Source organism: Cavia porcellus, unplaced genomic scaffold, assembly GCF_034190915.1.
Source record: "Cavia porcellus strain 051 isolate PalLab524CR breed Dunkin Hartley unplaced genomic scaffold, mCavPor4.1 scaffold_1, whole genome shotgun sequence".
NCBI classification, from domain to species: domain Eukaryota; kingdom Metazoa; phylum Chordata; class Mammalia; order Rodentia; family Caviidae; genus Cavia; species Cavia porcellus.
The window spans coordinates 178,080,417-178,092,851 of record NW_026947484.1 but is presented as its reverse complement, the minus strand read 5'-3'; the positions used below and the strand labels follow the sequence as shown (position 1 = coordinate 178,092,851).

Here is a 12,435-nt window from a genome sequence, read left to right as displayed (position 1 = left end):
TATAATTTTTGTGGAGGCAGAGAAGGTGAGTTAGACGAGTGGTCCTCAATTTTAGCTTTATATTAGTTTCTGGGTGCTTTTATAATCAGGGGCCTGCACCAGACTAAATGAATCAGAATCTCCGCATTGTGGCCTGGTTTTTGGTATTTTATTAAAGGCTCCCCAAATGATTGTAATGTCCATTCAGAACTAAGGGTCCTTGGATTAGATGCTAGCTGACTTATTTGGACTCCTTTCAGCCTGTTGATTTTTGCATGTACTGGGACCATAAACCTTAACCTTGGCTGTACTTTACGACTTCCTGGAGAACTCTACAAAGGTAAAAATGCTGGTTCTACCCTCAGAGATTTAACTGGTACACAGTGCAGACAGGGCACTGGGAATTTTTAAGCTCCCTAGGATATTCCAGTATGCTGAAAGCTAGCATTTAAAGGCCTAAAGTAGTGCTTTGCAAACTGCAATGTGCCAGGACACTATTTAGGGATCTTACTAGAATGCAAAATCTGAAATTCTGAATTTTTTTTTTTTTTTGTGCTGGGGACTGAATTCATGACTTTGTGCTTACCAGGCAGGCACTTTTCCACTGAGCTAAAGCCCCAGCTGATCTAAGGTGACATTGTAGTCTGTGGGCTGTGTATAAAAAAGCACCAGTCTAGGAAATCCTAATTTGTATGGGGTTCCCTGAGAGCTGATACCTGATATCAACAAATTCAATAATTTAGTGAGTTATAAAAGAATCTTACAGATAAGGTTTCTCGGTATGCATACTTTTCCCTAGAAATATTTGTATTTTTATATACTTAGGAAAAAATACAACAAAACATCAAAATATTAATAGTTTTTAACCTTGAATGATGAGATTAAAATTATTTTGTTTTGGCTTATTTATGCTTATTTATGGTATCTAGTTTCTGGAAATTAACTTATGTGACTAATAATTTAGAAAAAAGATCAACCCTAGGAAATGATAAGTTACATATACAAAGAGGTAGCTAAGTGGTGGGGTGCTTGTCTACTGGGTATGAGATCCTGGATTTAATCCTCAGTCCATATATATTTCAAATTTATATGTATATTTCTAGAAACTAGATAACCTAAATAGACCAAAAATAAAATTTTCAAATATATACATTTTATGCATATATTTGCATAAATATATATTTGTATATATTGCACAAATGCAAATGCATTTGTGGGACAAACAGGAAACTATTATCTTTGTATCTCAAAACTGAAAAACATGCCCTCACTAACACATGATAGCTTCAAATGCCAGTCATGTATGCTTCATTTTCATTCCTGAATTCCCTTGTCTGCATATACATACACACTTTTTGATCATGAGGACTGCTATTATCAAGAAGGTCCAAAATCTTACAGAAATGCTACTTTCTGATGACTTATTACTTGATGTTTAAAAAAACCTCTTCTATATCACATTTATTCAAGTTTCTGAGGACTAGGAACACTTGTCATTCTCCACTGAACTGCAACCACATAAAAGTCTTTAAAAGGTTTAAGATTTCTGTATATATACAAAATTATATCCTGTATGTGCATCTTAAAACATGCTTGAAACAACAGGCAAGAAAGATTTAAGATCGTGGAGTCCTTGTGTCAGCTCAGTCACTAACTTGATCTCTGAGGATAGCCAGGCCATTTCACCTCTCCAGGCCCTCTAATCTGTCAATTAAGAGACTGAAGTAGATCACTTAAAACCTCTTCCATTTGAGAATTTGATGTCTCAAAAAAAAAAAAAAAAAAAAAAAGAAAAGAAAAAGCTTGCCTAGAATTGCTTTGAAACTATCATCTTTGAAGACACTGCCGTGTGGAAGAAAAGCATGAGGACGACATGCAGAGGATAAAGCCACGGAGCTTAACCTACACTTTACCAAATAAATTTGGCTGTTCTCATAAAATGAGTTAATACAACTTTCCATGTGTGTATGAATTTGCTTTTATTTGACAGATGTTCCGTCAGCCCTTAAGATGTTAGAATTATCTGAAACTGCCACCAAGAACAATAACCCTAGACCTTTTAATTTGTACTTCTTTGGGGAGAGACCCCACAAAAATGCAAGTAACCACAATGATTATTGAGTTCCTAAACAAAATGCTTGCCATTCCACAGTGAGTAATCTTTTGCTCCATTCCACTTAATTATTAATCCCACTGCAGTGTTTGACCATTTTATTGGTTTGGTGCCCTTGAAGAAAAACTGATCCAACATTCTCCTAAAGTTGGTTGGAAATTTAAAAACGAAAAAACAAAACAAACAAATAAAGAAAACTAAAACCTGGGGCTGGGTGTGTAGCTCAGCAGTAGAGTGCTTTCCTAAGCAGGCATGAAACCCTAGGATTCTACCCCAGCATAAAAACAATAAAAATAAAAAGCCTAGAATTTGTGCATAGATAAGAACACTTTTTAAAAAAAAGAACCATAAGACAGATGTGTAAATAAAATGTAGCCACACTGTTATTTTGTGTTTTCCGAATGATTTTTTGGAGCACTGTCACTTACTTGTGCACGTTGCTACTTCTCCGCTCCACCGTCCGTCCTCCTGACAGATGCATTCTCTGTTCCCCTGTGAATCAATGGAGAAAGCTTACTGACAAGAGCATAATTCTATAATAGAAAGATAGTAAGAGAAGGCAAAGTAATCAGCTACAGACTTGAATAGCTCAGTATTAAATGTTAAATAAATACAGTAAAGTGCACATAGGATAAGGAGTAGGGTTAGACTCTGAAAAACATTTTTATAAAATTACTTTAAAATTAATCCCTGGAATACTGTAATTAAGGTACAGATTTTGCTTTATCTACTACTTTGTTTTTTGGTACCGGGATCAAACTCACAACTTTGCGCTTGTCAGGCAGGCACTTATGCCACTGAGCTAAAGCCCCAGTTTATCTACTATTTTAAATGACAACTAAGTACAATCTGTAGCAAAGACTGACAAAGAATGGATGAAAAAAGGCCAAGAGGTATATTTTCTTAATGTCCTGTAAAATATTTGGAATTGTTTTTATCTTTCAATACTTGAGAAGCACAGCAAAGAATATGAGATATATTGGTATGAGAACAAAAGTTTTTTTTTTTCTTTTTTCTTTTGACATCATGCTTGCCAGGCAGGTGCTTATTCCACTAAGCTAAATCCCTGGCCCTGAGGACAGAAGTTTTTAACAGCATATTTTATTTTGTTAAACATAAACTTACCCTATTAAGGATCTATGCATTTAAAATTTTAAATATTTTGGTAAAGCCTTTCTAAAACTTATCTCCCTGCCTTTTGAAATATAGCTTTAAAACATAGTGTGTTTTAGGGATCTGTGCTGGGAAGGACCAGAGGTCAGTGGTAGAAGCTAGAAAGTCCGTGCTGGTGGGGTGAAAGATCTGTGTCAGTAGGTTGAGGATTCTGCACTGCAGTCAAGAAACGACACACAAAATAAGAACCAGGGCTCCGCTGAAAAGTAGCACAGCCATCCTCAGTGACAGTGAGGTCCCGAGCTCCTCCAATGATGAGAACAGCTGAGTACATGTCAGGAAGCCAGCGTGACAGCTTCTCCTGGAGATTAAGCAGCATACATCTTCTCTTCCAGAGTCAGGAAGTGATGCTCAACATAAGGATTAGACATCCTCCAAAGTGAACCACAGCCATCCTCAGTGACAAAGTCTCAAGCTCCTCAGGCGAGAACAACTGAATTCACATTGGAGAAGCTGGCCATGACAGGCTCCTCCAGGAGAGCCAACAGCTCCAGACAAAAATACCTAAGAGAATCCACAATGCCACACTCTTCCTCTCCACATCTCTTTTTATGCTGGCATCTTTCCTCAGGTGGGCCATCTACATGCAGCATCATGCTGATTTAATTCTGCTGGTGTTAAGTGGGTTACCAGAACTGTTAATCCATAACAGTTACCTATTTATTTTTTCATAGAACCAGTCCTTTGATTTATTGATTTTTATACATTTCCACCTGAATTATATTAATCTTTGCTCTGATCTTTATTACTTCCTCCCTTGTACTAGCTTTGGATGAGCCTTGTTCTTGATTTTTTAGGACCTTAAGGTGCATTATTGAGTTATTATTTGGGCTCAGCTTTATAAATGGACATTTGCAGGTATAAGCATCTTTTCAAGGATTGCTTTCCTTGTATCCCATCGGTTCTGCTATGTTGAACTAGTATTTGATTCTAGGAACTGTCTAATTTCTTCTTTGATTTATCCTGTGACCTATTGCTTCTTCAAGAGCATATCATTTAATCTCCAGGTGTTTGTACCACGTCTGTGATTTCTTTTGCCACTGATTTCTATTTTCATTGCATTACAGTGTGATAACATGCGTGGGATAATTTCAATTCTTTGATATTTGTTTAAGTATAGTTTTTTGGACTGGTACATGGTCTATTTTGGAGAATGTTCTGTGTGTTGCTGGGAGCCTGTTGTTGTATTTTGTAAGTATCTATGAAGTCTATCAGAAGGTGTGGCTCAACTCTGATATCTCTTAGTTGTTTGTTTTGTCTAGTTGACCTGTTTGTGAAAGTGGGATATTGAGGCTTTCCATGTAATTGTCCTGAAACTACTCTGATTTCTATTGTCTAGTAGAGTTTGTTTTATAAAATTGGGTGTGCTAGTAATTGGTGCATATATTTATATAATTGTTATTTATTCATGCTGAATTGTTTCCTTAACTAATGTTTAGCACTATTTTTGCCTCTTCTGTTCAGTTTTAGCTTGATAACCACTTTTTCTGAAAAGATTATACTCTTGATTGTTTTGGGGCTCCTGTTACATGGAACATTATTTTCTATCCTTTGATATTTAGTTTTTGAATTTCTTTTTTAATTAAATGTGCTTCTTCACATGTGCACTATACCATTGGATTTTGTTTTTTATCTAATCTGCCAATATTTGTCTTTTTGTGGTTGGCATTATTCACAATGAAAGTTATACTAAAAGGTGCTGTTTTATTCCTATAAATGCATCATTTTCCTGTTGCTGACTCCTTTCTAATTTTTCCACTTCTCTTAACTTTGTATCCTGCCTGATAGTCATTCTAATAGACTATTTTGGCACTGTTGGCTTCATTGTCTCTTTCTAAGATATTCTTGAGAATTTTTTGGAAGGCTGGTTTGATGGTCATGGATTTCTGAAGATCTTCTTTGTCATAAAAAGATTATTTCTTCATTAATTTTCAAAGACAGTTTGCAAGATGTATTAGTTTGAGTTGAAAGATTTTCCTTGTGTGTGGGGGCTCCAAACACTTCACTCTCCAGATGTTTAAGGTTTGTGTTGATAAGTCCAATGTAACTCCAATAATTTTAGCTTTATAAGGGATATGTTGTTTTTATCTAAAAGATTTTAAGATTTTCTCCTTGTGTTGAACCTCCTAGCTTGTCCCTAACTGGTTCCTGATCATCTTTTTTCTGTTTTCAAGTTAAGCTTTTTAAAATATAATTTTCTTGAAAAATGATTTACAATTGTCTGAATATATTTTTCAATATTTTACCCACTTGAGGGCCACAAAGGCTGTTTGCCCCATTCAGTTATTAGGCTAAAGTTAGTGGTTCTGTGATTCCTTCTGTCTTATCTTTACCTATCATCATATATGTTTCTAAAGATGACTCTTTTTTATGCATTAAATTCCTAATCAAATGTAGATTAATGAATAATATAAATAAAGTTCTATAACATATTTTTTAAAAATTCCTAGGCTCTAAGTAATATCTTAAGGGACTTGATTTTAACTTAAATCTTTTGTACATAGATTTTGTGATTCTTTGCTTAAAGTTTAGACAGCATATTGTATTGAAATTGTGGTCTAAATCAGCAAATACATAAAAAGCAACTGTTCTTTTATTTATTTATTTTTTTTAAAATTGACTGACATCTTTCTCATTTCCCTGTGTAGAAGTATTTTTCCTTGAGGCAATAGTTCAATTATTAATAAATTATTCCTTGCAAATATTTTGTTTCCTTCAGTTGGAAGGCTCTGCCTTGACTTTCCAATAAATTTATAAACTTAATATAAACTTAAATGTCCTTAAAAAGATGTTGCATTTTTTTCTTATTGAGACAGTAGGAAAGTTGGAAAATGTTCAAGAAAAATAGAAACTTTCATTATTAAGACTTATGCCTTTTCTTTGTTTCTTGTTTGTTTTGTTTTATTTAGCTTTGTTTTGTTTTGTTTCTTTGGTTTTCTGAGATGTGGCCTCTCTGTGTAGTTCAAGTTGGCTTTGAACTCACTCTGTAGTCCAGGGTACCCTCGAACTCACCGCATTTCCCCTGCCTAGGATCCCAAGTGCTGGGATTACAGGTGTGACCCTCCATGCCCAGCAACACTTGTGACTTTTCTATCCACAAGAAAAATGCTTTTCTAATTTGTGAATTATTTTTCATTAATTTGGACAAAATAGATGAGATATAGTTAAAACTAGCTCCTAACCAACCATTTGATACTTCTTGAATGGATTTTATTTATGAATTTTACTCACTTTAACACTGTAGTTTAGATTTTTCCAGGTATATTTTTCTTTGTTTTCTTTCCTGTAAAGATCTGTATAGATAAATATCCTGTTTTGGCTATGTCATCTTTTATTGTAATAAAAACCTCAATTAAACTCCCAGTCTTTATTGACTTAAAAACAGCACCTACTAGTTTACTTCTTAGAAAGTTGTACAATTTGTCATGTATTTCCTCCTCTATTTTTTCCCTCTTCCCTGTACTTATCTTGGTTTTCATTAACTAAGATCGAGTTTTAGTTCCAGGTTAGCATTACGGTTGTTTTTCATCCTAAAATATCTGCCTTTTCAACAACTAGCTTAGATTCTTTTATTCAGCTTTAGAATCATAGCAATCACTTTATTGTTTAGTAGCAGTGATTTTGTAACATGGCTATCTCATTTTTGAGTTCTTTATTTTGATTTATTATTGTTCAATAGGATTCAGTAAGCTTTTTCTAAAATTTTGGATACACAGTAACATTTTTCAGAATTAAATACCCCCTAAAGTATTCCCTGAACACATAAAGGAAAATTTGCTTATAGAACAGAAGAATTTAACTTGCATTAGTTGTCCTAATTGCTTTGTTTGAGTTTCCCGATAACACAAACACTGGGGATGGTGATAATACCTACCCTACACTAAATTCAGTACAACGCATGCAGAGCCCTGTTTCTTATCTTTAGTCTTCACAACAAAGGCTGCCACTGTGTGGAGAATGGCTTTAGACAGGGTAGGTCAGTTTTCCTGCATCATTTGCCCAGCAGAGCAGAAACTCTGTACCAGAGCTCTGCCATAATGAAAATCTGATCCTTAACCATTTCCAGTCACTAATCTTTGGCATTTGAGGTGCATGTTAAAAATTCAAAGCTCTTGCAAGGAAGTGATTATGGTCAATTAGAATTATTACATATTTTGAAATTAACTCAGAGAGCACCTTTCAAAGATCTTGTCATGAGAAATGATAGGTGAATGAGGTGATGGGTATAAGTCATAGCATATTATATACATAACATATAGCACATTATGCATATGTACTATATATATAAAATAAACACACCATGCCCCATAAATATATGATAATTTTATGAAAATCAATAATGGTATTAACACATTTTTGAAAGTGCAAATTCAGGTTTCATTTGGTTCAGAGCTTAGGAATAAACACTTCTTTTCTTAACCTTGTGATGAATCTTTTTTTTGGTACCGGGACTCAAACTCATGATCTCATGCTTGCCAAGCAGATGCTCGTGCCGCTGAGCTATATCCCCAGTCTAGTGATGAATCTTTGAGCAGGTAATAGTGAACTGTACTTCTAGAAACACTTCCCTCAGTGACTCTTTAATCCTGGGCGCACATTAGAACCACTTGAGGAACCTAGAAAAAGATATTGCTGCCCTAGACCTAACCCACAAAAATACTGAATTAATTAGACTGTAAGAACACAGTATGGACCTTCACATCAAAAAAATATAATCTTGGGGGAAAATTCAAATATATGAAAAACACAAGAGTAGAAATAAGAATATTAGGAGCTCATATGTAGATATTACCTAGTTTAAAAAATTAGCTCAAAACCAATCTTGTTTTTAATCTAAGTCCTAATCTCTCCCTACTAAACTACATTCTTTCAAGTCAAATCCCTGATGATATCAAATTCCAGATGATATCAAATCATTTAGCAATACTTTTTTCATAATTAATCTCTCAAAGATAAGGGCCTTTCAAAGTTATAACCACAATAACAACATTACACTTTAAAAAGCAACAATCACTATTAATAAATAAATTCAGCATTTGAATTTTCAATCATTGCATAAATGCTATTTTATTTAGTTTTTATAGTTCATTTGAATCAGACCAAAATAATGTGCACAGATAGCGCTTAATTTGTATGGTGATGATGGTTAATTTTATGTGCCATAGGATCCTCAGATTAAACACTGTTTCTGAATGGATCTCACAGTGAAATGAGCATTTGAATGTGTGGACTCAGCAAAGTAAATTACCTTCCCCAGAATGACTGGGGATCATCCCATCCACTGAGGGACTAAAGAAACAGAGGAGAAGGAGGACATCATCTCCTCTTCATTGTTGCCATGCTTGAGGTGGCACTTTTTGTTTTCTCAGCTCAGAGTAGGCTATATATCATTGAATCACTTTGTTCTTAAATTTTAGACTTGGACTGAATTGTGCCACAGCCTTTCCTGGTTCTGCAGCCTGCAGGCAGAAGATCATGGGATTTTATTCCCAAGACTTTTTGAGTCAATTCTTCATAATCCTAGTCTCTCTCTCTCTTTTTTCTCCTTCTTATTGGCACTGTTTCTTCAGAGAATCCTAACACATGCCCCTATATCTTCCTAAACCTATCATAGTTCCAACTTCATTTCCTCCCTTGTTCTCTGTCAATTTTCTTCAGACTGGCAAACCAGATCATTTGTTTTGTAGATGTTCCTACAGACAGGATTTTGTTGTTACTGCTGTTGTTCTTGCTGCTTTTGAGACAAGGTCTTGATATGTGGTTTGGGCTGGCCTTGGGCTCATTAGCAGCCCAGGCTGGCCTTGTACTGATGGCAGTCCTCCTGTTCTACTCTCTGGATCGGTGAGATTCCAGGTGTGCAGCACCACACCTAGCTTCACAGATGGGATTTGGCTGGTTGCCCTATTCTGGTGTCTCTGATACTGTATGTTGGATTTAGAAACTAAATAAAATTCAAGCTCAATTTTTCTTTAGCAAAGAGGGCAGTTAATTTTCATAGACTTGTGATTTTCTTTATCCAGAGGTATTTAATGTCTGGTTGTCTATATTTTTCTTTTTTATGATATCAAGCAGCTATGGTGATCATGACCTAAACATGCTAGTTCTGGTATTTAAATGCATTGATTTAATAAATGGAATATTTTTATAAAGGTATATCTACCATTTGGTAATTCTTATATCTAGTTAGCATTAAAAAGAGAATCTTTCTCCTTCAGTTGTTCTTTTAAAAATGGATTTGTTATGAGCATTCATCAATAGTTATTGACATTTCTATAGTATCACTATGATTCTAATATCATTCATGAAATAGCTGATGTGTTTCAGTCCATTGAAGTTATTATCTTTATTGCCACTGAAATGGTCTTATCTTGGCTTTGGGGAACTTCATCCAGTTGGCTGCTGAGTTGCTTTGACATGAAGTCTTTGGTAAGTTTACAACCAACTCATTTGATGATAAGTTTTAGGTATTCTTTTACATTTGTCACCGATCACCTAGAATAAGCTATTTCTGCAAGTAACTGGACATCAGTATTTTTTAAAAGCTTGTCAGGTGATCCTAACATGTATAGTTTGGAGTGAGAATAATCGCTATTGTGCCACTTTTAATTCTGTAGTTAGCACTTGGTTGGTTCAAAAAAAAAAAGCCCTGAAGTTATTTACTTCTTCAAATGTAATCATTTTGCTGTACATTTTCTCCGGATGTTTACACTGCTTTCCTTTTTATTTTTTATTTTTTTGGTACTGGGGATCAAATTCATGATCTTGCACTTGCCAGACAGCTGCTGACACCGCTGAGCTAAATCCCAGGCCCCTACACTGCTTTTCTTAAGTGATTACAAAATTCACACTTTCACACAAAAGACAAATAGGGTCCAAAGCCAGGAAAATCCTTCAATTGCTATCGATAATTTCATTGCCCTCTTTCAGTTTCTTTTTCTTCAATCTTTTGATGAAATAAAACAAGATCCAGTAAAACAGGATCATTGCTGCTTTCATGCACCTGTTTTATGACAATCTTATTTTTGCAGGCTCAGAATGTAACAGGGCACACTGCACAAATTTAACAGATCACTGACAGTGAATATTCTGCAAAACCTGTATTTAAATATCATGTACAAGTAAAGAGAGGCAAGAGGAGTTTCCTGAAAAACCAGATGACAAGCTAGTGTAGTTTCAAACAGGTCTCTGAAACTTCATGTTTGCTAATACAATAATACTTCCTGAAAAATTAACAGCTTCTCACTGGTGTCAGTAAGGAGATGTAGGTGCTATTGATGGGATTTTAACATTACAAGCAAGACAGTATTAAGAATAAAGTTGATATTTGTTAGAATTGCATTAATGACATTTTTCAGGCCAAATTTGGCATATGGGAACTTGGCATCTCAATCAAGAAGTTACCAAAGCATATGAGCTCAAGGGTCTGAGAAGGTCCTGGCTTAGCATACCTAAATCTTCTTGTCACCTCACTCTAGCGCTAGGTGGCCTTTTTTTGCACAATATGATTGCCAGAAAGCCACAACATATTTAAATGGTCTGTTGCAGTAACTGTACATTCTTGAGTGTTAAACCTTAAGTCAATAAGTACAATAAGAAGTAAAGCTGTGTTGATACCAAAATAATATTCCTTAGTGTATTGGAAAACAGATTAATTCTAGTTAAACAATTTGTTTGCTTACCTCTAATTCATAGCCAGGTTCACATTGATAAATAATTATGCTTTTGAAGCTGTAGCTACTGCCAATCACAAATCCATGTTCTGGACTTTCAGGTTTCCCACAAGAAACTGGACTGCAAGATTCATCTGAAAATGCTGGCTCCCAGGTGCCATCAAGCTAAGTAACAACAAATTGTATTCAGGAATTCATACACAGGAATGAACAAATTTGCAAATATTGATATATGGCAAAATGATTCCCAAAATGATAGTCAAAAGGACTTAGAGTTTGGTCTGGCTTATGGTAATTATCTATAATTCTAACAAAGCATAACATTCATTACTAAATAGGTCCTCAGAACCATCCATAAACATTTGTAGACATTTTTAAGACACAAAATAACATTTCTTCTTGACTTCACTCAACAATTAAAAAAACCCACATATAGTATGTTCCTATTGTAACATGTGACAACTGAAACAAAATCCAAGAAGACTGTGTTGGAGTGGAGATGAATTAGAGGATGCCAGGTGGTATCTTCAGCAGAGCTGATCACTTGCTTGATTTCTCTGTGTGTGGAAACTGTTACATATCTGGTGTCAGAAAGGCATTGTGAGAGAGAATGGATGTAGAAAGAGAGTTTATGTTTCTCCTATATCTTCAGATTGTCTTTGAGGAAATAGTATATAAGTTGGATAGCAGTTTAAGGAAGATTTTTAGCTAAACCCATTAATCTAAAGATGAGCTAGAAGTAGTTTATATAAATATGCCTATATCACAGTTAACCTAACGTGTATAAATTGTGTTTAATTTTTCAATATTGTAATGCTGTAATTTTGCATAAATATTCTTAACACTATCAGTAATTTTTAAAAAGTTATACATTATTGTTTTCTTCTGTTTTACTATTTTTTCACACATTTGGAATCAATTTTTCCCCATATAGTTACTTAATGAGATCAAAACAATTTTTTAGTAATTCCTTTCTCCAGAGACTTGAATTTCTGACTCTTTTTTTTCTGTTAATTTTTTTTCTTTCACTTAACACCAGAGCCACACTGATGGGGATTTTATAATACTATGTCTTAGTTTTTGGCAAGGCTGGCCTTATTTCTTAATTTTTTGAAATTTGGTTTGGTTTCATCATCTGCTTATTTGTTCTACGAACTACAGAATCACTTCATTACATTATAATAAAATATATCCAGGCACTGAATATAATTTAGTTCATTGTACACATTTGAACCCTTAGGGTTTATTCTATGCTTTAGACCCAAAAAAAAGGAAGCCATAACCCAGTTGATCAAAGGGTAGTGGTCATACCAGGGGTGAAAAAAGGAATGAAGATTATGTAAAATAAATTATTGAGTCAGAAAAGAAGAGCTTAGTCACGAGTATCACAGGGTCTTCCTGTGGGACGCATGGAGAATCATTCAGTGGTTCACACACCCATTCTGGAGAGACCAGTTTCTTTGCCTTAAACCTGGTAGGTCTCTGGTGCAGAAAGCTCAG

At 34.8% G+C, this 12,435-nt stretch overlaps 1 protein-coding gene across 1 annotated transcript in view; it reads right to left on the bottom strand.

Moving 5' to 3' along the window:
* The window catches only part of Svep1 (sushi, von Willebrand factor type A, EGF and pentraxin domain containing 1), a 176,936-nt gene that overhangs the window by 17,296 nt on the left and 147,205 nt on the right, over nt 1–12,435 (bottom strand). The window contains exons 40-41 of the mRNA XM_063260974.1: nt 10,945–11,100; nt 2,521–2,584 (exon numbers count right to left, since the gene is read on the bottom strand). Coding sequence (XP_063117044.1) covers nt 2,521–2,584; nt 10,945–11,100 — 220 coding nt within the window. The remainder of the gene's footprint in view (nt 1–2,520; nt 2,585–10,944; nt 11,101–12,435) is intronic.